This window comes from Ciconia boyciana, chromosome 6 (assembly GCF_034638445.1).
Source record: "Ciconia boyciana chromosome 6, ASM3463844v1, whole genome shotgun sequence".
Classification (NCBI taxonomy): domain Eukaryota; kingdom Metazoa; phylum Chordata; class Aves; order Ciconiiformes; family Ciconiidae; genus Ciconia; species Ciconia boyciana.
This window is the reverse complement of record NC_132939.1, coordinates 28,491-56,116: the sequence shown is the minus strand read 5'-3', so window position 1 is coordinate 56,116 and position 27,626 is coordinate 28,491. Positions and strand designations below refer to the sequence as shown.

The window sequence follows — 27,626 nt, the reverse complement described above, 5'->3', positions numbered from 1 at the left end:
GCGGGGCTGTCCCTCGCCTCCCGCCGGCGGATTGGCGGGCGCGCGTGAAGGTGGGCGGCGGGCGGCGATTGGGCGCGGCTGAGGCTGAGGCGGGCGGGGGAAGGTTTGGCGGGCGGGAGGGAGGAGCGGGCAGCAGCCGCCGCGGCCCCGCCGCCCCGATGCCGGCGGGCACTGAGCAGCCGGGGGGCGCCGAGGAGCAGCCGCCCGCCCAGGGCCCGCCGGCGGCGGCAGAGAAGCCGCCGTCCTCGGGCCGCCGCCGTCCGCCGCCGTCCGCCGCCGAGCAGGGGGAGGAGTCCGGCGGCAGCCGGGTGCTGAGGGGCGGCCGGGAGCGGGGCCGGGCCGCGGCCGCCGCCGCCGCCTCGGCCGCGGGGGGAGCCGCTGCCGCCGCCTCCCGCCGCCGTAAGGCCGAGTATCCCCGGCGCCGGCGGAGCAGCCCCGGGGCCCGGCCCGCCGCCGAGCAGCCCACCGCCGAGACGCCGCCCGCGGCCAAGAAGGCCCCCCGGGCCGGGTGAGTGCCCTGCGGCGCCGGGCTTGGCCCCCGCCCTCCGCGGGGTGGGGGCTGGGGGTGGGGGGCTGGCGGGCGGCCCCGGCCGAGCGGCCTCTCCCCCGTCCCGCTCGAGTGGCGCCGAGGCCCCGGGGCCCGCCTCCAGCCGCGGGGTGCCCCGCGCCTCCGCCTCTTTGTTCCGGGCCGAGCCGGGGCCGGCCCGCGGCCGGCCCCGCCGGCCCCTTCCCAGGAAAGGCAGCGTCCCGAGTGCTTGCCTGCCCTCGGCCGCCCTGCCGATTGCAGCAGGCGTGCCTTCGGCTGTAGGCGAAACCCTGAGTGCCGCCTGTGCGAGCCGCCTGCTGCGCAGCGTCCTCGGGGATAGCTGCCGCCTGCCTCGGCGCTCCTCGGTCCCCAGCTTGTTTTGACTCCGTATGCCAAAAGTCTCGGCGAAGGAGGTGGCGGGATTTATTTTCCCGTGAGGAGATGGCTGCCTCTCACTGCTGCTTTATTTCTGGAGTAGGAAACTAGCCACGTGCACACGTACGCTTGGAGCATTTGGTAACGTAGCTGAGCTGCCTTGTTCTAAGGACAAAGTCCCTCCGATCTAGACATAACTATGATGGGCGAGACTGGGCTTTTGCTGATGTATTATTCTAGTTCACCTAAGCTTTCTCCGGATGAAATAATCCGTGTTGGTATAAGTGGCTGAAACCAGTGATTTGAGAACGAGGCAGTGGGTCTGTCTGCAGTTGGGAACTGGGGCTCATTCTCCACATCGTTCAGTTTCTCGTTCCTGCTGCCATGCCGTAGAAGCTGTCTCTTACGTTTGCCTTTTGTATTTTTTCAGGTGCACAGATAAAGCAGCTGGTAAAGGTAAGAGCTGAATTATTCACTCCTACTGTTGTATTCCATCCAGAAAGTCAAGGCTTTCCCACGAAGGTAGCCAAACATCTGTTGGGTCTTCATTTTAAAGAATATTTTGTTGCTTGATGGCGTGCAGTTTCTTTCCAAGGTCTCTCTCAAGATTGTGGAACTGTGATAAGCTGCTGCTGATGTTCACACGTGTCCAGTGTGCAAAAACTTACTCTTCCGAATAACTGCTGGGGTATTACTTCGCTATCAGAAGTTTGAGACCACGCTGCACTACAGTTTGACAGCTCTTGTTACACAGTGGTCCCGAGTAGCTGGCAAAGCCTGGGCTCGCATCTGTTCTGCTGCTGTCACAAATACAGGTGTAGGTCCTCAAGAGACATGTGAAAGTTATGTGGAAATAAGAGTATTCAAATATTTACACTCATCCTTTTCTAGCTTTAGTGGATGGTGAATTTTTTTATGCTTATGTCTTCAGGGATGAAAGAGAAAAGTTCTGAAGGGAGAGGGTAGTTTAATGGGTCTAATCAAGAAAGCCCCAACTGTGGGGAGCTGCGACCAGGAGCAGAGCTTCTGTTCTTCCAGTGCGAACTATGTGAACTCTGCATCTATTTAACAGCTTCTTGTACAAAAAAAAAAAAGAAATGTTAGAGGGCTTTGCTCCTTACCCAGTGATGACTTCTGAAACAGTTCCAAGTAAAAGGCTTTGTGGAGTGTTGGTTTTGATCTGGCACTAGAGAATTGTCACAGAATGAAATAGTGAGGAAAGAGGGTCATACACCTGTGCAAATGAACTCACCTTTCTGCTGGAGCTGTTCAGTTCTTGTTTGCAGGCATTTGTGTCTTGAAGGCTGCCTTTATTCTTGTAATTCTATAACTCTTTAACTTTATTCCTACAAGTCTATAGCTTTATTCCTTTTGGGTGTTGAAATCTGTCGCAGTTCTAGCTGGCAAGGTGCATTTTTGCAGACCAAAGCAGAATTAACCGATGTGTATTTAGCACAGACCCCACTTGTGTGCATTTGTGTGCATTTACCTCTTCCTGCGTAAAGGGCGGGCAGAGTATTGTAAGAGCTTCACCCTTTTAGGTCAAAGCAAAGTTGCTGAAATGCGTAAAAAGGCATGGCATTGTCACTTAATACGCGTATAATGTTAACAGTACGCGTATAGTGTTAACATTACATTTTAATGGTGCTTCTCAGTGTTTTGCATACCCTTAAGCAGAAATGTTTATGTGGTGGTAGTGGAAAACAGGCAGAATAGTCCCATTTTTACCCCAGCATCTTGGGACGTGCTTGGAAATGGCACATGTCAGTCTGAAATTTCCCGAGTTTGGTGGCTCTCTGCACTCTAGCCATTTTAGACTTTTAACTTTGGCTCTGAGAGATTCAGCTGTCCTTGAATGTGAGAGTGGAAAAGGTATTTATTAAATTTCTTGGGCTCTTTTTTTTTTATGATGAGACTTGCAGCCAAAATGGATGGCATGAACTTTTGCATGGAAATTGGCACTGAGAAGTGATGACTACTTCTAGTCCAAAGGACATCTGCCTTGGTGATTTTTTTGTTTGTTTGTTTGTTTCTTGTTTGTTTTTTAGCCTTTAAAAAGGCAGAAGTAAGAGAGCTGCACTTGTCCCAGCACAAGTGTCCCAGCTGCGCACTTGAAGTCCTTGCTGCACGCTTGTGCTTATTGGGGAAGGCATGGAAACAGACTGAATAAAGTGTCTTCCTCAAAGAGATCATGCAGTATGCAGGAGACAAGCTTCCCTCCCGCTCCCCCCTTTTTGGCCTTTAGCATAAAATGTTTGAAGAAGCCTAATCTGGTATAAGCAAACTGCAGCTTTCCTTGCACGGCAGGGTTTTTGGTAGCTAGGAGTCCTCTGTAATTCTGGAAGGTAGAATACCATTCCTCGTTTCACCCCTGGGTGGAGCTGGGTTGAGGAAGAAATCCAGTAAAACTTCACCAGAACCACTCAGCAGGCTTTGAATTTAGTGCTAGCATTTACTGGCGTGAGTTCTGACATGGAATTTAATTCTGCACAGTGATTTGCATTATACTATTATCCTTTACTATAAAATACTACATCCAGTTTAGAATATTAAACTTGCATGGGCTCAGCCATAACTGTTAGCCTCTGTATACACAGCAAATGACCTGTGGAAGTGAGGTATACCTGGTGACAAGTCCTGTGTATCTATCGGACAAATGAAAAACTTGCTGCACCAGAGTTTGTTCAGTAAGTTTTGTTGCCTCATGTTTGGGATTATATTTTGAAGTAAAATCACCAGTGTTGCTGTTGGTAAAGAAGGCCTAGAGGTGATGGGTGTGATCACGGCTAAATTTGTGTTATCGATTATAACCGAGATGCTATAACAGTGGAAGTGTCTCGCCAAGTTTTACGTTCTTCTGTATAGTGCCATGGGATTAGAGGGCTTTTCTCCTCATTGACTTGGGAGCGCAGGCACGAAGGTCTGACTGTGCAGGTCTGAGGGGAAGGTTATGGGAAGGTTAAAGTTGAAGGTGTGTATTGTGTCAGAATTAGCATGCGATTGTAACCATACTAGTGTGCACGAAGGCAGTTGCAAAGTCAGCCGTACTGATTGTATTTCCAGTCTTGTCTGCTTAGTCATGCAATTGCAATATTTCCCTAATGTGTTTTTGTAGAAATATTAATTACGTAAGTAGAACATTTAGGCTAAGCTTATAAATGAATTCATGTAGCTAAGAGTCAGACTGTGTAGTATAATTCACATTTGACTTCCCACGACGCTGTATGTTCTTGTGGAAATAATTTTCATCTTAGTTAGGCCTGAATAATTTTAATTATTGGAATATAGATTTAATGAATACACTTCATGTCCTTCTCTCGCTGAATTGAAAATTCAGTGCTTCCTGTGACTCTTAAAGTCATGTTAGCAGTCAGACAAAACCTGCTTCTCTGATTTAATTTTACACCCAAACCAGTTTCTGACTCTATCCACCTTTTTGTAAGAGTTTACCTCTGCTGTTTAGTAACCGCTTTTAACAGTTTGAATGAAGTCTTCCAATCAATTACAGCTGAAAAAACAGGCTGTGTAGCTATTCTGGAGGGAGTGTTGGAGTAGTGGCTGAATATAAAGATCCCAGGTTTGTGCTTAGTGGTAGAGCCCCCTGCCTTACTGTGTTCGCAAAACACGTGCTTTGTCTTCGAGGTTTTAGAGCCGCAGGTTGCAAGAAGATTGCTTCTCCTGCAGTAAGAAGACAGAGGGTGGGGTTGGAAGCATTTGTGCAAACGTAATGTGCCATGAATGAACACTGAGATTACTGAATCTCCCTGCCTCGTGTTGCTCTGCTTGTGTCACGCAGCTGAAGCATACTTGATGTGGACCCTTGTTTATGCAAGTTATTTTTCTTGCATGTTTTCGTCTTGCAACTTTACCTTGGTATTGATGCTTTTTTGCAATGGTAAGAGCGAGATCCAATGTAATTCTTTAAGTGCACGTAGCTACACAGCTGCATCGTAGTGCTGTTAAAGGTGGAAAGGAGTTTGTTGGAGAGGTAAAACAGGGCCACGTGAAGCCTTTATTTACTTAAAGCTGTGATCAAAAGAGATGTAGTGCCTTGTGCATGGAGAGCCACCTCCTTGGAAGTCCATTCTCAAACCAAAGTCTTCTTGCACAGCATGGGCTAGAGGATGATGCCAGCAGTATTTACGTACTTCTTCAGCATATGGTTATAGAAACTGTGTGTTAGAAAGGGAGTCATGTGTGGAATACTTTTGTTAGATATTCACACGTGTGGAGAACTGTCTTGGTGATTTGTTCCATGATGTATTGTTTTTCCCCGGTCTTTCCATATGAGGCCACTGTAACGCGCTTTGTGGGTGGCTGGTGTTGCAGCCTTTCTCCCACCACAGCAGCTTTCAACCTGCGATTTGAAGGCTCAGGGGAGAGGGGAGGTCAGAGAGCCGTTTCTTCAAGGACTGCGAAAGGAAATGAGTGGGAAATACAAGCTTGCTCTGTAGCAGTCCACTGTTAACTGCTAGAAAAACTGTAAGGTTCCACAGATGAAAAAAAGATGGAAAACTTTAAGACTCTAGTTGTACAAAATGGACCTCGTTATGCCTCATTATTTGTATTCTTAAAGCTTCATGCTTCTTTGGTAATGACTGCTTTCCCTTAAGACTTTGAGTGTTTTGAGAGAGAAATGTCATTACTGAAAATCAAACCTTATAAAAAATGTGCTGAATTTAAATAACTCGGATTGCCCAAACCTATTTTGACTCCTACGAGGATTTTCCTGTGTCCCATATGCACAATTTCACAGCTCTTGGGGGGGGGGGGGGGGGGGGTGACACAACATTTGGATAGAGGCTTACACGAGGAGTTTTTTCCTGAGTTTCATTTTTGTCTGTGCCATTATAAAATTATATGTTCAGTGCCTTATCTGCTGTATGGTTACTATGTTAAATCTAAGTCGGAGTCTGAGATGTATGTGTTGTGGTGCATTTATTTTCATAATAGTTGTTTTGTAACTTAATAATTCAGAGTTCATTTTCCTTTCACTTAATTGTATGTGGGTATTTTCTGAAAGTGTCTACTTTGCAGCATTAGTAAGATGTTATCAAATGCTTTATAAATCAAAGTTTAGAAAATTTATTGTTAGTAATAAACTGTTAATTTGTAACAGTTGAAAGTTTCATTTTTCTATACATCAAGGATAGATGAAGCAGCATGGGTATTTGTTACTGTCTGATGTCAAAAAAGAGCGGAATCTATTACTGCAACAAGCTTACCTCTGAGCTGCAGGCAGAAAGGGGGTTGGTAAATAAAAGCCTGAACATCTGAACAAGTGTGGCTGGTAAAAGTAGATGTGGAGTACCAAACAACTCCTGGTTCTGAGAGTATTTGAGTGGATTTTTGAGCTGCCAGTATAGCAGGACTGGTGTGTAGCAACGGACCAGTTAAAAAGGCTGGTTTATGCCAACTCTACAAGTTGTGCTGTAAGCGGCAGAAGCAAGAAGCTCTGCTTCCAGAGGGTTTCCATCCTTTGTCCCCAGTGAAACCTGAGGACAGCAGTATCTCCCAGCAGTGCTGCCGGCTTTGCAAAATGGCATCTGTACTAGTGTTACTTCTGTGCACCCTTCCTGCGGGGAATGGTAATTCGGGTCTCGGTTCTCTGGCTACCTGCTTATCTTTCCCACAATACAGAGCGACATAGCGACTGCATCCACAAGTTATTAGGGGAACAGGGGTAGAAGGAGAGCTGTGGACAGACACAGCGTTGATCATGCAAGTCCTGTGATGAAGGAACTACTACTTCTTCTTCAGGAAGTAAATGTAGTTGGTTTGGACTTTCCCTTTCTGCTCTTTGCAATGAGTAATTGATATGTGCCTGGGACTCTGTTTTCCTTCAGTGCTTGGAAAGAAGGTCGGGGAGGTGTTGGCTGTGGGATATGCGTATTTACTGCTCAGGCCCTTGTCGGCTTGCTGTCAGTTACCCAGACGCACTCTTAACACTTGCTGCATCCAGTGATGTAAAAAAGAAGCAGTGAGCACCCTGTTCTTGGAACAGTCTCCTATAAAGAAAATGCTATGGGGCGGGCAGTGATGTGGCTGTAGATGAAGCAAGAAACAAACCGTGAGAAAGCGCGAGTGCCAGTCTCCCTGGCCTCCTGTGAGTATCCGGCCTGCAAAGCAGATTTATGATATAGGGAGGAATTGAGACTCGTGAGGGTGAGTTTATCTCCGGGTCTGGGAGACAGTGGACGAAGTTTGGTATTTATCCCTTTTGTTTCAGTTCATGGCAATGCTGGTATATGTAGAAAAATATTATATAGGTTCTGAGATAGAGATGCTTTTGTTGGTTCGGTAACCCTGCGTGCAGTGCTCCAGGGGCAGAATTAGAGTGTGAATGAGAACACATTTCTGCTGCACATCTGAAATGGCACTCTGTGCTGACTAGCATGCTGAGTAAAGATGGAGCGTTACTAGGGTAAGCTCTGTTAAGAAGCAAAGCAGTGCCCAGAGTCTTGTCTTTTGGTTGTCTAAACAATTATAACGGAGCTACAGCTTTGTAGCTAGTTTCCTCCCAGGTTTCCTTTTCGTGTCCCTTCTCCCAGTGACTGTTGTTTCCTTCAGAAATTTTAAGATCAAAGGACGTTTGATGCCTCTTGTGTACCATCAGTCAAATCTGTACGTGTTTCCTGCCCTGGACACTGTTAAGTTTAAAGGCTGTTGGGAAGAATCAGCAGAATGGTGAAAGTACCTCAGAATGAAAGCTGTTTATCATTAAGTAACCGACTTAAGGGAGAGTTCGAGGTAGGAAGAACCCCAGGAGCCCAAGTATCAAAAGGATTGGTAGGACTTCAGAAAGTGGATTTTCCCCATCTCTCTTGAATGACTTCTGCGTGGATACTTCCATCTGACAGGTTCCTGAAACTAACTTCTGCAGAGGCTATGGGATGAGTTGGATAACAATTAATGTCAGTGTTGGAGAGTTGCAGGGGAGTGTGAGCCACGGGGGCATTTCTTGGCAGGCTCATTTTGCCAAGTAGTAGCTTCTCTTGCCCCCTGTCCATGAAATGTGATTCAGGCGAAAGACAGCAGTGCTGGGGCTTAATCTGAGGTTGCACGTGCTGACTGGCTGGCAGACTCTGCCAAAAGGAAGGCACGTAATTCATTTTGCAGCAGCTGATCTGAAAAGCAAATGCTCAGTGCTTCTTTTTGCTTTGCACTGGGGCTGCCTCGATACCTATTGTGTCTCACGTATTCTTTTGTCCTCCTGGAGGCTGAGTTCTTATGACCTAGTGTCCATCACCACTGTTGACACTTGCAATGAAATAACAGGATGTTGGCCTGTAATCCATTTTCTGTGCGTCTTTTGGGAGGATGGGAACCTTCCAGAGAAATTGTGGCTATCCAGAGCTAGTGGTGTTGACAAGTTTATACAGTTTTAAATGCAGAATTGACTACGGCCTTTCTAATTTAAGATTTTCCTATGTTTCAGTCTCAAGAGATTCAAGCAGCAACTTTTTTGTGTTGGAAGAGCAGAGCCTGATTATCTGTAGTAGCAATGTTTATTCCCTCTCTCTTGTTTTTCTTGCTTCTTTGTGCAATTAGCCAAATCCTGCTGACTGAGGAGCATGGCTTTCTGTGTAGAGACGTTTGTGAGAGGAGAGGGGTAATGCTGGGTTCATCCACAGGGCCTGGATTTAACCAGGCTAAGCGTGCTACCCAAGACAGGACTTGAAAATAAGGTCCCTGTGTAGTCAGTTGAGAGAGGTAGGCATCTCCTAACTCCTTCCACTGGTGATATCGAGAGACAAGGACAGCCATGTTCCTAACCTAAATGCAGATGTGAGTCCTATTACTTGTGCCTAACATGAGAAGTTTGGGGAGGAATCCTCAAACAATTAAAATGGCAACACTGCCAGTGACAGGCTTGTGATTACCTCTAGTGCCAGGTCGGGTGTGCTAGATGAGAAAGCAGCAGGAGGAAGTGCTGCTTTTCTCTCTAAGCCAGTTGCTGTCTCTGTATTTAGTGGGGTTTTTTATTGTTGTTTTGTTTTCTGAGAGGCAGGATGGGTTTGTCAGAAAGCTGTTTTTGTGAAGGAAAAAGGAAATTTAGGTGTGGGAAAGAGACATAAAGTTTATTAAAAATCTAGGATTTTTCTTTTGCAGTTTTAGATTTCAGGCAAAGCCTTGGTGAGTGCTGGTTCCAGCTGCTAGTGCAGCTGAATACTTTGCAGATACAAGTTTCGTGGTGCAGCTCTGACCCTTGCATAGGGACCTGTGTTCCCTGTTGGGAGGGTCTAGAATTATAAGGATTTTCAACTAATTGCTCTGTGTTGCTTTATGAGTTCTACTGCAAAGTAAATATTTGATGCTTCTCCTAACTATGAGGTTTTTTGGAGCTACGTAGGTATTCACAGCATGTAAAAATGCAATGACTCTGTTAGATAAGCATGCTGAAGTAGAGGAAGAAGTAAAAAGGAGAAATCATGGGCAAAGGCTTATTAAACACTTCAGAGAAATGAAGCAAAATTGCTAGGTGAGTGGTATACTTTGTAGAAATGTATTCTGAGGGAGGTCTGTTTCAACTCCGTAAGTCTAATCTTGAAAATACTAGCTCTTGCTAAGAAATCAGCTGAACGCCTCGTCTTCCAAGAGAATAAACCTCTTTCAAGAGCAGCAGTGTGCGCTAACAGCGTGGTAGCGTTTGAGGGGAAAATTTCTAGAGAATGGTTTCAAGTGTCTTTGGATTCAATTTAGCATTCAAAAAAACCCGAGGATTTTCACAATTAGGATTAAAAACATAAAGCAGTCATAGTTCACCTTGAGATCTGCTAAACCAGGAAGCCAAAAAGAATGCGTAGTTCACGCTCTGATGATGGAGTGGCCTTTATACGTACAAGACAGCAGACTTGGCTGCTGTTTTACAACGAAACTGTGATGCCTCACAACCTGTATTCCAGTCAGATTTTTTTCAGTCAAATGTTGATTATTCCCACTCAGTTGATCATGGATGGGGGAATGAGCCATGCAAAGCAGACTACATGCTAGAAGTAAAAGGATCATTTGGTTCAAAAGGCTGGATGCAAAATTAGAGATTTCAGGTTGGGAGGGATCTCAGGATATCTCTGGTCCCACCTGCTGCTTAACACGGGTTCAACACAGAGTTCACATCATGCTGCTCAGGGCTTTCTCCAGTCAGGTCTGGACAAGCTCGAGAAGTGGGCCCATGTGAACCTCATGAGGTCCGACAAGGCCAAGTGCAAGGTCCTGCGCCTGGGTCGGGGCAACCCCTGGTATCAATACGGGCTGGGGGATGAAGGGAGTGAGAGCAGCCCTGTGGAGAAGGACTTGGGGGTACTGGTGGATGAAAAGCTGGACGTGAGCCGGCAATGTGTGCTTACAGCCCAGAAAGCCAACTGTATCCTGGGCATGAAAAGCAGCGTGGCCAGCAGGTCGAGGGAGGTGATCCTGCCCCTCTACTGCGCTCTGGTGAGACCCCCCTGGAGCACTGCGTCCAGCTCTGGGATCCTCAGCACGGGAAAAACATGGACCTGTTGGGGCACACATTTTGTGAGGGCCACAAAAATGATCAGAGGGCTGGAGCACCTCTCCTATGAGGACAGGCTGAGAGAGTTGGGGTTGTTCAGCCTGGAGAAGAGAAGGCTCCGGGGAGACCTTATTGCGGCCTTTCAGTACTTAAAGGGGGCTCATAAGGAAGACGAGGACAGACTTTTTAGTAGGGCCTGTAGTGATAGGACAAGGGCTAATGGTTTTAAAGTAAAAGAGGGTAGATGTAAGCTAGATATAAGGAAGAAATTGTTTACGCTGAGGGTGGTGAAACACTGGCACAGGTTGCCCCGAGAGGTGGTAGATGCTCTGTCCCTGGAAATGTTCAAGGTCAGGTTGGATGGGGCTGTGAGAAACCTGATCTAGTTACAGATGTCCCTGCTGATTGCAGGGGCGTTGGACCAGATGACCTTTAAAGGCCCCTTCCAATCCAAAGCATTCTGTGATTCTATGGAGGCTGCACAGCCTTGCTGGGCCCCTCTTCCAGTGCTTGACTGTCCTCTTGGGGAAAAACGCTTTTCCTGTATCCACTCAGACCTCCCTGTTTCAGTTGGTGACCACTGCCCGTCATCTCCCTGCTGCGCACCTCAGCAAGGAGGCTTGGGCTGCTTGATAACATGCCTGTACGTTATAAGGCTGCTGTTGTGTCCCCCCAGCGTTTTCTGTTCTCCAGGCTGAACAAGCACGTTTCCCTCAGCTGCTTCTCACAGGTTATGTGTTTCAGCCCCCAACCGTCTTGGTGGTCCCCTCTGGACTTGCTCAAACATGTTGACAACTTTCTTGTGGTGGGAGTCCAAAACTGGAGGGAGAATCCAAATGTGGTCTAGCAAGTGCTGAGTAAAGGGATTAACAGTGTCCCTCTGTTTCCTGACTGTGCTCCTGAATGGCACCCAGGATGCTGTAGCCCTCCCTCCCTGCCAGAGCACGCTCCTGGCTCTTGATGTGCGGTTTGCTCTTCACTGGGACTCCCAGCATAGCAGAGCTGCTCCCCAACCAGTCCTTAGAGGACCTGTCCACTGACTTTGCCAGCAGATGCTTGATAAACTCCCAGGCGTCTCAGTGGTACTGCTGGCTGGTGCTTAGGCAGCAGAAACCCACCTGAAACTAGACAGCAGTGTAAATGTATTTGGGTAGAAAGGAGCGGGTCAGAGCTTAGCCTAGAGCACAGGCCCTGAGGAGCGCTGCAGGTGGCTTTGTGTACTAACGCAGTGGCAAACCTGGAGTACTGAGCATAGCCAGCTACTTGGAATTAATTTCTTCAGCACATCATTTGTGAAATTTCAAAAAGCATTTGAGTTCATTAAAGTCCAGTGTCACAGCAAGCACCAAAAAGTGAGATGAAGTGAACCGTACTTGGGGAATTTTAGTTCTTAAGGGATGAACTTGCTCACATAGACATTTAAGCCAGTTCTGTTATCTTGCCAAAACATAACTGGAGATCAGCCATCAGCCAAAAAGAAACCACCTGTAGAAGCTATAAATGAGTGCAAAGACCTCAGGCTAACAATGCTTGTGATGCTTTTTGCTGTAGCTTAAGACCAGAAACATCCAGCTCAGATTCCTCAGGGTTATTACCAGGTGTACAATTCTGATTAAATATGTGTTTGGGGGATTCTCCAAACATGACTCTTAATGTGGTCCAATTTTGAAGCTAGTCTTTCATAAAGCAGTTGCTGAGGTTTATGAGTGTCTAGCTTATAGCGCTTAGGGGAGATCACAGCCAGTAAATAATCATCTTACATTTCGTGATGATAAAGGCTTATAAGCTGTTTAAAAATATTTGTGTCTTTACTTAGAGGCAGTAGGAAATGTGATGAGAGTTTTAAATGAAGGCTTTCTGAGGTAAGGCCCTGAGATGTGTCCTGTCTGGGTTGGCAGAGCTACGCTCCAAATCTGTAAGAGGTGGTGGTTTCCCCATCCGAGTAGACAGGGGCAGTCATGCTATTCAACATCATGCAACAGAGAGGAGTGTGAGTTAATGATGGGATTTATGCTTTTTATTATTATTAAAGAGATTGCAATGGGTGTTTTAGATCCCAAAGAAGAGAAGGAAGAGGAGGAAGTTTCCAGTGTCCTCAGCCATGGCTCTCCTGTCAGCACAGCCAGGCCTAGCAGAAGCTGGCGCAGCAGCAGGTCAGCCACTGCAGCCCGCCAGCGTGACACTGAGAATTCGCGTGCCTCCAGATCCAAGACTGGTTCCCTGCAGCTCGTCTGCAAGTCAGAGCCAAACACAGACCAGCTTGAATACGGTACGTGGGAAGCCCTGGCATGAAAGTGCCTGGAGATAGTCAGGTCTTGGGAACCTTTGAAGGGAGCTGGATGTGGGTGTAACTTTGTGAGCTGTATGCAGACTGGCTGGTACAGGCGTGGTGCTTCTTGGTCATAAGTACCTTCTGCCACCAGCACTCCTGGCACTGAATGTCGACGGAGGTATCTTGAGACAGATGAGCTCACTGCAGCGAACACAGGTTGAAACCTAATGGTGACTTTTCCTTTCAGAGGTCACAGAAGAGCATCAGTCTCCAGCTGGAATCAGGTAGGAAACTCTTTATTTTGTGATATTTCTTCCCATTTTGTGTCTCAAGAAGGGAAAATGAGGGCCTGAGTTTTTTCAAAATAAATGCTTCTGTGAAAGGATCTATGGGACGGATAGTAGCTCTGTTTTCATTCAGTCCTGGAGCTTTGCGTTTTCAGTCTGGATTGCAGATGGACTGCAGATGTCAGGAGATACTGTGGAGAAATGGATAGTAAGGTTTGATCTGGGCATTTTACCTGGTAGTTTTATTCCTTCAGGAGCAGATGCTGTAGTTACGTGGGCTCACAAGAAGAGACTGCTCTGCCTAGCCTGTCTGTTTTGGCTGTCATGTTCCTTAGTCAGTGCAAGCTGTTAGCTTTCCCCGGTCATGCTGGAGAAAGTGCTGTGTAATAGTGTCTTTCCCATCCTAGGGGATGATTCATGAATATTCTTGCAGTAGTACTTAAGCTGTTGCTGCTAAAGTCCTCTGTTCTCCTTTTCTGCCAGCAGTGATGATGAGGAGGAGATGCTCATCAGTGAGGAAGAAGTTCCCTTCAAAGATGATCCAAGAGATGAAACCTACAAGCCCCATCTAGAGAAGTATATTGGATTACGTACTTACTGTGGTTTTAGACCAAAAAAAATTGTGACATCTTAGTTGAATGACCTTAATACAACCCAAAGAACCTGTGCTAGTTGCTAAGGTGGAATGGCTCCCATTGGATACAGTGTTTTCTAAATATTGCCTACAGCAATTGGGACTGTTCTTGTCTAATGGACTAAAGCCTTTAGAGCCCTGCTGGCTGCCAGGTTCTTCCTTAATCCTTGTTCATACTTCTGCTTAGAAGTGGGACTTGGTAAATAGACCTGAACTTTGATCCAGTTTTTGCTTAAATATTTGTAAAAAGCAGACAATGGGAAGAGTACTGGAGTAATATGTTGTATTTGTATCTTTGTAGGGAAGCGCCAAAGCAAAGGAGAAAAACTAGCAAGGGGAAGGAGGAAAAAGAGAAACAGAAAGAGATTAAAGTAGAAGTGAAAGAAGAGAGTGAGTTTCAGGAAGATGAAGAACCACCAAGGAAGTGAGTAAAACTGCAGTTATATGTAGCAGCGTGTATTGTATATTTTGCATTATTGCTAGCATACAACAGTGTTTTGTTGTTGTTGGCTTCCCCCCTCATCCTCTGGGCCTGAAAGATAATAGGGCAGAACCTTTTGTTCTGATAGAAGTCCTGCTTCCTAGTATCTTGCGCATGTTTGGCAAGGAAAAATAAAAGAGTTGGTATTTGAATTTAGTTTACATTGAGGGGTTTTTCTCCATACTGTGGTTTAGTCATCCTACCTGGATATGGCCACACAGTGTGAAATACTTAAGAGCATTCTTAAAATTGGTTTCTGTTGTGATTGTCTGAAGTGGATTAGACTGTCTGAGAAGGCAACATCTCTTCTGTTGTGCGCCTAGAGGCAGACATGGGAATACTTTGTACGTGTGGTGCGGTAAGTGTCCTCTTTGTACATTTGGGACTAACATACCAGAGTTCAGGAAAAACAGCTGTGCTCTCCCTCATTTTGGAGAAATAAAAGAACAAACATTTGCTACCTAGTCAGTCACTAGTGCTTTGAGTAGAGTCTCAAAACCTTTGGGTATGCTGTCACTGGAACTCAACGCTGAAGCTTTCCTTCTGGCAGCTGAGGTAGATTGGATTTACGTGTCTGTGTCAAAGCTGTTCTTCGGGATAATGGGGCGGGGGGGAAGCAGTTTTTGTACTGCAGTTCCTCTGTGAGCAATTGGAACAAATGGGGCTCCCTCTGCTGGTCTGTGGTGTGGGGCTCTGCACACCTTCGTTTTAATTTATCTTGCTGTTTCTAAGCTGCTGCAGAGCTGATTTACATTGGAGAGGAGTAAGGATGCTGATATTTGGATACTTTTTTTTTTCCTGTTAGAGTTGGCTTTCTGAGGCTTGTGGTTGTGTTGTTTGGATCGGACACTATTGTGCATAATAAAACCTGTGCCTCTTCTGAAGGCTTGGCTTGAATGCCGAGGGCCTGTACAGCATGTTACTGGCATGGTCTTGCTATCAATAAAGATGTCTCAGTACAGTCTAGAAAAGACTTCCATCAATCTACTCTAAGTGTCTCTGCAGCAATGTGATCAAGCAGGCACGATGTTCTGGGCAGAGCTATTGCTTGGGAGGGTGCATTTTACATCTAAGCATAGATCTGCTCAGACGGAGCATAGATTTTTGTCTTGACAGGTGTATAAGCTGCTATAGTTAATTCAGAGGACTGTAAAAGAGCTGCTAGATCATTAATCCCATTCTTCCTAGTCATGCAGATTGATGTTTTTCACGTGGTATGAAACGTTACCCAACAGAGCAGAGGAAATAGGGTGCACCATCGATTCTGTGTTGGCAAAATTACATGTTTATAAAAAATGCATTAGGAAATGGGAGGGGTTGTGAGAGCAAACCACACGAAGCATTTATTTCTCAAGAATGTTGCCTTCCTCTGAATCTGCCTCCAACTTGTACTCAGTTGATTTTTCTAGAGCTTGCAGTTAATGAGGCAATGGCTTCCTAACTGTCTGCAGCAGAAACTTGTTAGAGCAGAATCTCGTGAGCTGATGTGCAGCCTGGAAAGGGATGAATTTAATTATAAAGTTGCAAGTTGTTTGGACAGTTGCAGGTTTAAAAGAAAAAATGTGAAGTGTGTGATGCCTGGTTGAGGTTGGGGGTTTTTTTTGGTGGGTTGTTTGTTTGTTTTGTTTGTTTAAATAGCCCTTTCTCACTCCATTGTGGCAGAAGAATTGGTAATTTCTAACCACAGCCTGTTGGGCTGTGGCTGTCTGATACCTATTTATTGGCATCTGCACAGTTGTGAATGGTGGGCTGAGACACATTTGAGCTATGCAGCCATGTTCACAAATGTGTTGTACGCTAGACCTAGCAGGCAGTCATGCAGCCACAGCCTGACTGTGTTGGCAGAGGCAGGGTGATTTGAGGTCTGCCACATGCCACCAAATGTCACGCAGAAAAAATTGTCACCCAGGTATCAGAAACATGGGGACCACAGCTCCACAGGGAGTGGTCTTCTGTGTGATGTGGCAGTTCTGCAAAATACAGGGACAGTTTGCATGGAAGCCTGGTTACTTAACTTCTTTAGGGGACCTGCGCATCTATTACAAGAGTGTTTCTTTAGAAACTCTTCAGGCATTTTGATCTGGAGCAGGTGGCTGACTTGCCAGAGCAGCTGACTTGCCAGGTGCAGTGTTACTTTTCAGCCTAAAAGTGTAGAAGAGTTCTGTAGTATTTCTTATAGCATGCTCCTGCTTTATAGCATACACTTCAAAAACTCTGCCCACTACCAATATAAAGAAGCATCTTTCAACTCTGTTTCTGTAACCCTGTTACAGGAGGGGAAGGAGGAGAAAGGATGACAAGAGCCCAAGGCTGCCCAAGAGAAGGTAAGTGATCCCCTCTGCTCAGTTCTGTTCTGAAGACTTGCTTCCTTTCTTGTGTCCTACACAGAGATGTTGATTGTCTCAAAGCCATCTCTCTTGCACAGTACAGAATTCTGCCTTAAAGGGAAAAAAAGCATGCCTTGACTTCCTTCCTTTCCTTCCCCCTTTTCCCTGTAGGTGTGGGTTTGATTTCTTCCAACTGAACCAGCCCAGGTATCAGGACCCAGCAATAAGGTTCTGGGAACTGTGTGTCTCCTGGATTTTTCTCACCTCTGGGGAGAGAGCCCTCAAGTAGTGCTAAGAGTGGAGAGAACTCTCGGGCAGAGTCTCTATCAGCGTAGTCTAAACAGGAATATTGGAGCAGTAATCCTTTGCTCTCACATCACCGAGCTGCACTCGCACTCATTTGTCTTGCTGCTGTCCTGACTTCAGATGCATCAGCTAACCACTCTGCCCGTTTCCTTACTGACTTCTTAGGAAGAAGCCTCCGATACAGTATGTCCGCTGCGAGATGGAAGGCTGTGGCACAGTCTTGGCTCACCCACGTTACCTGCAGGTTGGTTGAGATTTTTCACTTCCTGAATGGCATGTGTGAGGGCAGGGAAGGGCCATTTGGAACAGGCAGCTAATCCTCCACTGGCACTGAAGCCCTCCTTTCTAACGCGGTCTTTTTGGTAGACTTAATCAGTTGTGGCCACGTGTGTCTTTGTATCTGTCCTGTTGCTAGATGTCCACATTCGTTTGGCTTTCTTCTCTCAATGGAGATCAAAGCCTTTGTGTTCATGGTATAAGGGTGCCTTGTTAGTGATTGCAGTCTGGTGGCCTGCTGAGGGGCCATCTGGGATCAATGTCTCGGCTGTTCTCTTAGCCACGTAAAGAAAGAGTCTACAGCTTTTCATTCTTCCTTTATAGCATCACATAAAGTACCAGCACTTGCTGAAGAAAAAATACGTGTGTCCTCATCCCTCCTGTGGTCGGCTCTTCCGACTCCAGAAGCAGCTCCTGCGACATGCCAAACACCACACAGGTACAGGGAGGTGGGAAATAGATACAGACTCCTCCTCGGGTCAGTGAATGGAGAGGGGAAAAAATGGAAAAGCCTCTAGGACTTCTGGGGAGAGTGAAGCCAAGGCAGTTGGCATAGATTTGCAGCAGCAGCAGGGTATTACTTCCTTCTGGATTACCATCTCTTAAGGAAATGAAAGAAATAGGCTATAGAGTTTTTAATTCACCCCCTGGCAAGTATCACTTAGGGGTTCTGTGAGCAATAAACCAAGCCAAGCTTTATCCTAATTTGCCAGTCCTTCAGTATTGGTTGGAATGGATAATTAGCTCTTAGGAGAGTCTTAATCATGGCCTAACTCTCCAGATCAGCTGCTGTGGTGTATTGTGGGACACCCCCTCCTTTGCTGTGCCTGCTGGCCTCCCAGCACTTCTAGTTCTGCTGCTTCTTGGGCAGCTTTACCTGCGACATGTGAGAGCTGGGAAAGGGATCAGGTCTGCGGGAGAGTAATGTTCCAACTGGTGTTGCTTTTTAGATCAAAGGGATTACATCTGTGAGTACTGTGCCCGGGCGTTTAAGAGTTCTCATAACTTGGCGGTGCACCGAATGATCCATACGGGCGAGAAGCCCTTGCAGTGAGTACCTCTGTCTGTCTCTTGCTCCCCTACTTTGAGGGACCCTTGGATACACCCATTCTTGGACTGCGTGGAGAGCAGGGGCAGCTTGGAAGTCAGGGCTGGAACCTGTTCTTGGTGTCCCAGCTCTCTTTAAATGCACACCTGTAGGAGTGTTTGAGCTGCCTCTTATCTCTCCTGCTCCTTGAGGCAGTGTCTCAGTAGAGATCTGAGGAACATAAGCCCTCTGCAAATAAAACTGGAAGAGCTGGAGCTAGGTGACATCCCATTTTAGTGAGCCCCTGCTGTTTTCCTGGGCTGCCTCTTTGCTACTACTGTCCCCACAAGTGTGTGGGGATGTCCCTTTGTTGTGACCTCCCCCTTCTTCCCTCCCAGGTGTGAGATTTGTGGATTCACCTGCCGGCAGAAGGCTTCCCTCAACTGGCACATGAAGAAGCATGATGCGGACTCCTTCTACCAGTTCTCCTGCAACATTTGCGGCAAGAAATTTGAGAAGAAGGACAGCGTCGTGGCCCACAAAGCCAAGAGCCACCCTGAAGTGCTTATTGCTGAAGCACTGGCTGCCAATGCGGGTGCCCTGATCACCAGCACCGACATCCTGGGCACTAATCCTGAGGCCATTGCGCCGCCCACTGATGGCCAGGGCCTCCCCCTTCTTCCCGACCCCCTGGGAAGCGCTGCCCCGGCAGATTGCCTGCTGCTGAACCCTGACGGGATGCCGAAGACATACTGCGGTGGGGCAGAGCGCGTGAGCCTGGTGGCTGACGGCAAGCTCTTTGTGGGCAGCGGCAGCAGTACAAACCCGGAGGGGCTGGTCATGAACACAGAGATCCTGGGAGCCACCACAGAGGTGCTCATCGAAGATTCAGACTCCACTGGACCCTAGTGGGTGGGGAGCACGTGGGTGCTGGGACAGTTTGGACTCTGTATTTAAAAGGAAAAAAAAAAGACACTTATTGAAAGAGAAAAGTTAAACAAAACTTACGATACTAGTAAATAACCGAAGGGTCTGCTCCCCTCCAGCGTGGATCACAGCACATCCTCTTTCTCCCAGCTGCTTCTCTCTCTCCCACTGCTCCTTTGTAGAAAGGGGCATGTGCTATGCTGCCATTACCAGAGCAAGTTGGATTGAGCGATGGATTTCTCCAAGGGAGGGGGGACTGCTGAAACCCTTCGCTGTACCCCAAAGCGGATGCCTTTCTGGCTCCTTGACGTGGCCCCGCTCGCAAACTAGAAAGCATTTGATGTGCTCTGGACAAGTTTCTTAGGACTCCCTCTCGCCCCTGGTCCCAACTTCTATGCATCGCTGCACTCTGGTCCTTGCAGTCTCATTCTTCCTCCTGGGGCTGGGAGTTTGGCTTGGCACTTTAGGCCCGCTCAGCAGGGTGAGCTGTGAAACAGTGCACGTCCCTCTCCCCACCGCGCTCCTCTGCTCCAGCTCTGGCAGGAAGTTGAGGGAACGCCCTGGCTCATAGATCATGTTTGCTTGGAGAGGCCCGGGGGCTACAGGAGCCCTGCGTGGGAGAGGCAAGGAGGAGCATCCCAGTTTGACGACAGTAATTTGCACTTTGAACATGTTTCGTTTTTGTGTTGTGGTAACAAGATTCCTTATTTATTGATTTAAAAGGGTCGGTATTTTTTAGTTCTGTTCTTAGGGGGTGGGGGTGGAAGGGGTTCAGGCTATTTCCCAGTAGGCTCCTTCGCACTAGCGAGCTGCAGGGAGCACGTCGTGCCATTGTAACAGCAGCTGGGAGAGCTGAGGTGAAGGCAGTGTTCTGGAGTCGGATGTCTCGCAGCTTTTCCAGAGTAGAGGGAGAGCCCCTGGAGAAGAGCCTGTTTGCAGTGGGAGTCTCTGCAGCAGTGTTTTAGCAGGAGGATGAGGTGAGTGATGGAGCAGCTGGCTGTCGTCTCCCTCCCTCCCAGATCGGGGTGGGCTCCTTGCATTAAATGCTCTTTTTGCCTCCCCCATGCTCCCTAGCCTTTCAGGGAAGAACATCATTAGCCAGGAACTTGTTCTCATGACTTAGGACAGTTGTGAGCTGCTTGCTGCTGAGGGATGTTGTGCTCCTCGTCCAACTCTGCCTCTCCTTTCCAGGTCTAGACAAAGATACAGAAGCAGGGACTGGATATGGTTGTCTCAGGCTTGTTTATCCAAGGCAATAGACTGACGTGGGACTAACGGGCTGTCAGCTTCTCTCCCTGCCCCCATTTTGGGGGGAGGGTGTTGTGCAGCTGTGTTCTCAAAGCTTCTCTCTTCTGTGGAAACACCCCTGCTTTCCAGGAGATGTGGCGGTTCAAGTGTTGCCTGCCGGTGTAGTTAGGACAGCTCTGAGCCCTTGGAAAAGTTTACATAGGATATGATGTGTCTGCTATGGAGACTTAGATCTTTTTGCTCTTATATGAAACTTTGTGTGGAGATTCAGTGGCCTTGAATTCATAGTGTTTTTGGAAGAGGTGAAGAATAACCTGGGCTTTTTGTTTGTTTGCTTGTTTTTTCGGTTGGGCTTATGTGGTTGGGAGCAGAACTGAAGTCTCTTGTCTGAGTGCAAGATCACCTGAATTGGTCTGTAGCACACAGCAGCTAGGCAAAATCGGGTACCTGGGGTCTGGAGAATGGCAATAAAACATGGGATTTAATTGGAAACTTTTTACAGGAAACTGAGTCCGAACACCCACTCTGTCCCCTGTGCTGCCTGGAAATCCAGCTGTGGCGCCAGCCTGACAGCTTTTATTGGGCCGTTTGTCCTGATTTGCCCCCTCCCGTCCCCCCTCACACTGATATCTTTGTCAGAGCAAGTTGAAACACTTCTGGTGTTGGGGTGGTTTGTGGCTGAATGGTTTGTAACCCTGGTGTCTTATGCCCTGGGTGTGGGCATCCCACATTCTTGCACCGTAGCAGCAGCGTGGCTCCCATGCCTGCAGGAACTGCATCTGGCCACAAGCCTCCTCTGGAGATAAGGATGAGGGCCCATCGTACCTGAACGCGGGTCTCCTGGGACAGCGCATGTCAGGTCTGCGGTGGTACGGTGTTAAGCTAAACCAGGCTCTTCAGTTGGGATGATCCAATTTCTTGCTTGGATCAAATTATTGTGATTTCCAGCAGGAAGCTTTTTGGGTGGCCAGCCGGTCCCCTCCCCCTGCAAACTAAGGAGAAGCAGCACAATGAGACGTGTTCAAACCCAGCTCTGACGGTTTCATCCCCCAGCAGTGTGGGTCTTCTGTCTGGGGAGACTTGGGGCTGGCCGAGCCGCGTTGTGTGGTAGTGTGTCTCCTGGCCGCCGGTCGCAGATGCGCTCATGTGGTGCGGGTCGGCCGCATCATCCCCACACTTGCTGCAGACCATGCTGCTGGAGCTGCCTTTCGTGCCCTGCCCCTGTGCCCCATGGGAGGTGCGGAGCGGGCAGAGCCTTGCACAGAACACTAAACGGAGAGCTCGGGGTTTTGCTTTCTGAGGGATGGCACTAAAATGCCTTTGGGTCAAGGGCTTGCTCACCTCTTGTGATGCAACACTTGGCGCCTGTCTGGGAGGCAAGGGAGGCTGCCTTGTCCTGCGTCTGCCCCAACCGCCCCGAGCGGAACAAAGTTTGCCATCGGCCGCGTTTCTGAGACGCAGAATCGAGCAGCTCATTTGCTTCCCGGCCTGGACACCTCTGATCCCTGCCACTCCCTACCTTGTCCTTCCATGCACACCTCTCGTAGCTCTCCTTTTTCTTTTTCTGGTCTCGGCCAGTTGCCTGTCTGTCCTCTAACCACAGCCTGCTAACCCCTGATGCAGGAGAGACTGGTGTAGCTCCCTCCCCACTCCTGTTTGAAACCCTAAAACTGACACAGCCCTCCTGCAGCTCCTCCTCCCCTCGATGTCTCTCCTTCACTCGCATGCAGTTTGCTTCAATAAATTATTGTAGTAGTTTGCAATAAACTTTTTTGTATTTTTTTCCCCGTATTTATTTTTTTTTTTTCCTCCTCCCAGGGAGGGAACGGAGGGGGTGCAGGGCCCTTAGCCTGCTCTCAGCACCCCGGAGAGCTTGTGGGTGCTGTGCCTGGTGCGGGCAGGGACCTCCCTCCTGGGGCCCAGGCTTTGGGCCGGGGGCTGTGCCAGCTGGAGCCGGGGGGCTCCTGGAGCTCGGCAGCGCTTTCTGCAGTAGCCACCAGGTGGCAACGATGCTGTTGGGTGGGCCACCAGCCCTGGGAGCTTGGGCTGGGGGGCCAGGGCAGTCCCCCAGCCAGGCTGGGGCAAGGCTTGGTGTACTGTGATACTAAAGGGAAACTGCTTTTCAACTCCTGTTTTTTTTTTTTCCTCTTAATCTGGGTAATACATAACCAAAATAAACGTACTGAGGAAAAACCAAACCAACCAAAAGGGCTGTTTTTGTCTTGGTGCATGCAGCTCACCTGTGGTGGGTGGCTGGGACCTCCTCCCCTGTCTGCAGCCCCCCTTTGGGGCAGGACCCCTCTGGGAAAGGGGGCTTAGACCTGGGGGACCTAGTCCCACGCAGCTCATGGGGGAATAAGAGGGCTGGAGGCAGCCGGGACAGGCCCCTGCAGCCTTCTGCTGGGGTTTGGGTTGCAGCCCAGCCCGCAGCTGGTGCTGGATCTCCAGCCTGGGGGCTCCCCTCAGCCCCTCGCTGGCAAACCCGCAGCGCTCCGACCCCCTCGGGCCCCAGCCTGCTGCCCGGGCTGAGATGTTGAGCAATGTCCGGGCTTTGCTCGCCTCTTCCCGGCAGCGGTTTCCCGCGCTCTGGCATGAGCTGGGAGGATTAGCGTGCTGCTAATCTTGCTGCGTGGCTGGGAGGGAGGAATGGGTCAGAGCTGGGGCTGGAAGCCTGTCACCGCCGGGCGAGACCATTCTGGGCAAGGCACTTGGAGTAGCAAAGCATGGGGGAATTAGGGAAATAATCTGTCACTGTTGATCCCAGAGGCGGGAATTTGCAGCGTCGTGCCAGGCCCCAGGCACGGAAGAGGGGGAGAGCCAGGCCAGCGGACATGTGAGCAAAGCTCCCGGCTGGAATGCACCAGCTCAGCAAGGGATTGTTCTCCCTGGGCCGGGCGGACGCTGTGCCATGAGCCTGGTGCCCGTGACAGCTGCCCGGGCCATGGCGGCAGCAGACAGCCCCTCAGCCGCCCTCCGGCGCCGTGACCTGTGCAGCCGAGGCATCCGCCTGGCTGGGAAGATGCGCTCGGATGTCGTCGACCTCCTGGACGCCTACGTGAGTTTGCCCTGCTCCCTCTGGCTGCCTGCGGGACGGGGAGCACTGGCAGGGTGGCTACCGCTGCGGGGGTCCGGGGGGCTTCGGGCAGCTGTGCTGGGGTGCAAGGGCTCTGGCCCGTGGTAGAGATGGGGGACGAAATGCTGCTGGTGTCCAGGCCTTGGCGCTGCCAGCCAATGCTTGGGCAAACCTCAGTCGCCTTGCCTTGCGCTGCCCCAAAAGCCACCTAGCCAGCACCCACCTAGCCAGCACCCAAGCTGAATCGGGGCCCCCTGGAGCTGGTGCTGGCAGGGCTTGGGGTGGGGGGATCCCCCCCGTTTATCCTCCCACCGCTGATCCACGGCTGCTCTTGCCCCTGCAGGTGGAGCGGCAGGGCTTGGACGCCTCGGCCAGCGTGGCGGCAGTGGAGGGGGTGCCGGCGGCAGCGGCGGAGCGCTGGGATGAGCAGACGGGCACCCAGCGGCTGCTGGAGAACCTGGCGGCGTACCGGGCCTTCCGGGCCCTGCTGGCCCAGATGCTGGAGGAGCAGCGGGAGCAGCTGGGTGAGGCTGATGCTGCCCTGGGTCGGGCGCTGGCGGCTGTCCTGCTCCAGGTCTCGGCCTTCGCCTACCACCTTGAGGAGCTGCTGCGGCTGGAGACCCGTGGGCCCCCCAGCGAGGAGGGGGCTGGGCCCCCCCCGCCCCTCCACCTCGGCCTCTTCGAGAGGAAGCTGCGGGGCCTGGGGGTGCTGCGGGAGCTGGCCCAGTGGGCTGTCAGGTCCGCGCGGGACCTGCGGCAGCTCGCCAAGCCCAGCCCGGGCAGCAGCTCGGCCCCCAGCCCGGCTGAGAGCCCTTGAAGGCGGGCGGGGGGCGGGGGGGGGGCTCGGGTCCCACCGGGGCATAGCGGGGGGCTCCTTGCCCACCCTGCGGAGGGCTGCTGACAGCGAAGGGGGTTGTTCAGGGAGGGGGGCAGATGGGAGGGACCACGTCATTAACCCCGGGCCCCCCCCCGGCTTTCGGTGCCGCTCCCTGGGGGCCCCTTTCCCTGCGGGGAAGCCGAAGCGTGGGCTGCGCTCCGCCGCGGAGGGAGCGGGGATCCCGGGGGCCGAGCCTCGGGGTGGCTCAGGCTCTGCCTGCGGCGGGGTTGGAGTTACCCCCCGGGAAGCAGCTTTGCCGCTCACCCCCGGGCCCGGAGGCCGTGACCCGCACAGGCTGCAGCGGTGCTGGCCTTTTCTTTGAAATTCGGTCGCTGCCCGGCTTGCCATGGCCCGGTGCTGCCTCCGGCCGAGGGAGCCTGCCTCGGGGCTCTTGTGGAGGCAAGGCAGGAGTGAAGGAGCAGAAAAATATCACCTGGTGAAGGGAGTCTTGGGACCTGCCTCCCAGCTGCAAGACGCAAGGCTTCGCCTCGCTTCACGTGGACTCTTTTCTCCCGCCTGGCTCGCACTTTCTGCGCGTTGAATTTCTCCTCTGCCTGCCTGGGGGCTTTTTCGGGAGGGGGGTTGGGGGGGTATGATCAGGAGGGGATTTCTTAACTGCTTGGACAAGGTAGCGGGGAGGATCTTTTAACTGAAGGCTGTAATTCAGAAGACCCTCTACAAGGAGGTTTATGCCTCCAGGGGTTATTTTGGGACTGGAAATGGCAGGGAGGATTAAACAGCCCCAACCACATCACTCGCCCTGAGAAGGGGAGTGCCACGAGGTTTCGCAGCTGCCTGGGCTGTGGCTTTCTCGCTGAACGGGTGTGATGGCTGCTGGCTGCCGGGGAAATAAAAGGGCTGGGAGATCTGTTGGGGTGATGTGACTTCCTGGGGGAGGCGGGACAGTGGGGCTCAACCTCACCGAGAGCCTGGGCTGCCCCGTTCCCACCCCAGAGAAGGGTCAGTCCTGGTGGGGTGGGAGGTCTGGGGGGGATGGGACCCACTGGGAGGCTGTGGGGGGATGAAGGAGATGGAGGTGGCCGGAGGAAGAGGAGGAGGGGGTCGCTGGGGTTGTGTCCCATCCTGGTGTGGCCCTGCCTTCCTCCCTGACCTGTGAGAGGGAAGGCAACACAGGGGGACGCAGGGAGCACAGGGTGGGGAGGAGGCTGGGGTCGTGCCCGGCCGGCCCCGCACAAAGCAGCTTTGTCGCCGCTGGTGGTGGTGGCATCAGGCACGGTGCCTGCCGCAGCGGCATCTGCATGGCCACGGGGGTCCCTGGGCGCTGTGGGAGGATGAAGGGCAGCTGTGGGAGGATGAAGGATGAGGATGTGGGAGGCAGGGCCCCCAGCACCCATCCTGCCCACCCCACTGGCCACACTGGGGCAAGCAGGGCCACAGGGCTGGGGCTGCCCCACGGGGTCGGGGCGAGGGTGGTTTGGTGGTGCGTTTTTTTGTGGGTGATGCCCAAGAGGAAGAATGTGCACCTTCTTCGTCGCCACTTATTGCCTGACCTCAGCTTTGCAGCTCAGACCAGATTATTTGCACTGTTTCTGCTTCCCTGCACTTGGGAATAACAATTTCTGGCCTTTATTTTTTTCAGGATTAGTCAAAGTGAGTCCCTTTCCCAGCAAGTATTTCTCTCTCCCCGTCTCGTCTGCTTTGTGTGCTTGAAGCCATCTTGCTTTTCTCCCCATGCGCCCTTGTGCTCAGCAGTGGCCGGGCGCTCGCATCCTCGCCCGCCTGCTGCCCCTCACCTTCCTGAAGGTGGGCACGTACGTCTCAAACGCCGCATGTCCGCCTCTGAACCTCATGACCCAAGCGGGTGGGAACAGGCCCCTTTTCTCCCACCGCAGTAGCACGGGTGTGAGGTGGCCTTCACATCCCCAGGGAGCCGGCCCTAGCCCTGGCACGGGTCCATGCAACTTGATCCTCCCCGATCACCGCTGGCAAAGCAGCAATGGGGATTGAAGGTGGACGATGATGTTGCTCCAGGGGCTTCCCTGGGCTGTGCCCAGCAGTGTGAATCGCCGCTTTTGCAACCTTCCTTATTCCTTCCTGGCTACCTTGCCAGTGGCGCTGGGCACGTCTGTGTTTGCAAAGCACCTGCAATGCTTTGAAATGGCCACCGTAGCCAGAAACAATGTAAAAAAGCAAACCATAATCCAAACCTCCATGGTCTGGCTGAGCAAGAGGCTCCAGGTCCCGAGCTTTCCCTGCCAGCACGCCCCCACCGTGCAGTAGAGGGGTGATGACATCTGAGCCTGCTGGGTTTTAATGCTGTTTTTCAGCTGCAACCCCAAAGGGAATCACTAGTAAACTGATTTGGCGAGAGCAGGGGCATCGGACGGCTGAGCTCCCCTGCTGCTGGGAGGCCATTTGGACTTGCATTGCCGCAGGCTGAAGTTAAGTTGATCCAGGTGGCTCAAGGTGACTGAAGCCAGAGCTGGAGACAGAAATGAAGAGCTTGAGGGGAGGACAGTCGTACTCACGTGGCTAAGGCCGCTGAGGATGCTGAATGGCCTCCTGCAAACTAAAAACCCACCAAAAACCCATCCGAGATTGCACTTTGGGAAGAGAGAAAGGATTTGCAGTGCTGGTGGGAATGGGGGGGGGGCCTGTGCTCCCAAATTGCAGTGGAGAACAAGCCACCAAAACCAACCCACGGATGTGTTTAATTTAAAAAAAATAAATGTTTGGGCTTAATGCGTGGTTGGGTTGGGCACGCTTTGTGGGGTTGGAAAGGTTTTGAGCTGACTGAGGTGGCTCCCTGACCTCAGGCATGCCCGTACTTGGGTGCTGGCATCGGCGCTGGGTGCTGGGAGAGAACAAATTCACCCCTCGCCCACCGTGCACCGGAGGCAGGTGGGGTTCAGCTGTGCCGATCCCATCGGCTCACCCACCCCCTTGCACCATCCTGCACCAACGCTGCAGCGCTGGCTCCCGACCTTTTGATCCTGAGCTGGGGCGGGGGGAACGTTCACCAACGCTTTCCGTTTTAATAGCAGGAAAACCTTTTCCTCCCACTTGAGTCAGCAGAAAGGATTTCCCCGGGTTTCCCCATCGTGGCCTTGCCTGCACTCGCCTTCCCAAAGGAGCAGGTGAAAACCCAGAGGAGCGTCTCTCCGCTGCCACGCTGCCTTCCTGGGAAGGGCCAGGAGCCCTCACTTCTTGCAGGAAAAAGCACTTCGAGCACGGCCCTGCAAGTCCCCGAGGGCAAGCTGGAAGGAGAGATTTGCTTGAACTTCTGCGGTTCACCTCCTCCTCTCTCACCATGGTGCTCGCCAGCTGGGATCACCATGGTTAATCCTCACCTGTTTCTTCCCCACCTTTTTTTTTCCTCCCTTCTTTTTTTCCTCCATTTAGATCTTGCCTAATGGTTTCTCACCGCAAGCGCCGCTGGCAGACGCTCAGCAGGCTGGGCAGTGCCTGGGAAACAGGTTTGTCAGGAGAGGTGCTGCACCAGCCGCCCGGAGCTCAGCAACGTCGTGCAGCAGCAC

The 27,626-nt window shown here is 50.9% G+C and overlaps 2 protein-coding genes across 3 annotated transcripts; both read left to right on the top strand.

The window, feature by feature from the left end:
* Positions 1 to 96: 96 nt before the first annotated feature.
* Positions 97 to 22,362, top strand: ZFP91 (ZFP91 zinc finger protein, atypical E3 ubiquitin ligase). Of its 2 annotated transcripts, none has more exons than XM_072866005.1 (11): positions 97 to 508; positions 1,332 to 1,357; positions 12,448 to 12,663; positions 12,914 to 12,950; positions 13,437 to 13,529; positions 13,889 to 14,011; positions 16,342 to 16,392; positions 16,867 to 16,945; positions 17,302 to 17,416; positions 17,928 to 18,027; positions 18,403 to 22,362. In XM_072866005.1, the coding sequence occupies exons 1-11, from the start codon at positions 159 to 161 to the stop codon at positions 18,911 to 18,913; spliced, it is 1,701 nt and encodes a 566-aa protein (XP_072722106.1). In that variant the 5' UTR covers positions 97 to 158; the 3' UTR covers positions 18,914 to 22,362. The 2 variants fall into 2 exon arrangements, with proteins under 2 accessions (XP_072722106.1, XP_072722107.1); XM_072866006.1 differs by having other exon boundaries at positions 98 to 508; positions 13,440 to 13,529.
* Positions 22,363 to 22,785: 423 nt separating this feature from the next.
* Positions 22,786 to 24,683, top strand: CNTF (ciliary neurotrophic factor). The gene is made up of 2 exons (XM_072864184.1): positions 22,786 to 23,234; positions 23,596 to 24,683. The coding sequence occupies exons 1-2, from the start codon at positions 23,088 to 23,090 to the stop codon at positions 24,067 to 24,069; spliced, it is 621 nt and encodes a 206-aa protein (XP_072720285.1). The 5' UTR covers positions 22,786 to 23,087; the 3' UTR covers positions 24,070 to 24,683.
* The last annotated feature ends 2,943 nt before the right edge of the window (positions 24,684 to 27,626 follow it).

Coding starts and splice junctions, on each gene's coding strand:
- ZFP91 (XM_072866005.1), top strand. CDS start 159: ATGCCGGCGGGCACTGAGCAGCCGGGGGGCGCCGAGGAGCAGCCGCCC. Junction 12,664..12,913: donor CACAGACCAGCTTGAATACG/GTACGTGGGAAG, acceptor TTTTCCTTTCAG/AGGTCACAGAAGAGCATCAG. Junction 14,012..16,341: donor GATGAAGAACCACCAAGGAA/GTGAGTAAAACT, acceptor ACCCTGTTACAG/GAGGGGAAGGAGGAGAAAGG.
- CNTF (XM_072864184.1), top strand. CDS start 23,088: ATGAGCCTGGTGCCCGTGACAGCTGCCCGGGCCATGGCGGCAGCAGAC. Junction 23,235..23,595: donor TCGACCTCCTGGACGCCTAC/GTGAGTTTGCCC, acceptor TTGCCCCTGCAG/GTGGAGCGGCAGGGCTTGGA.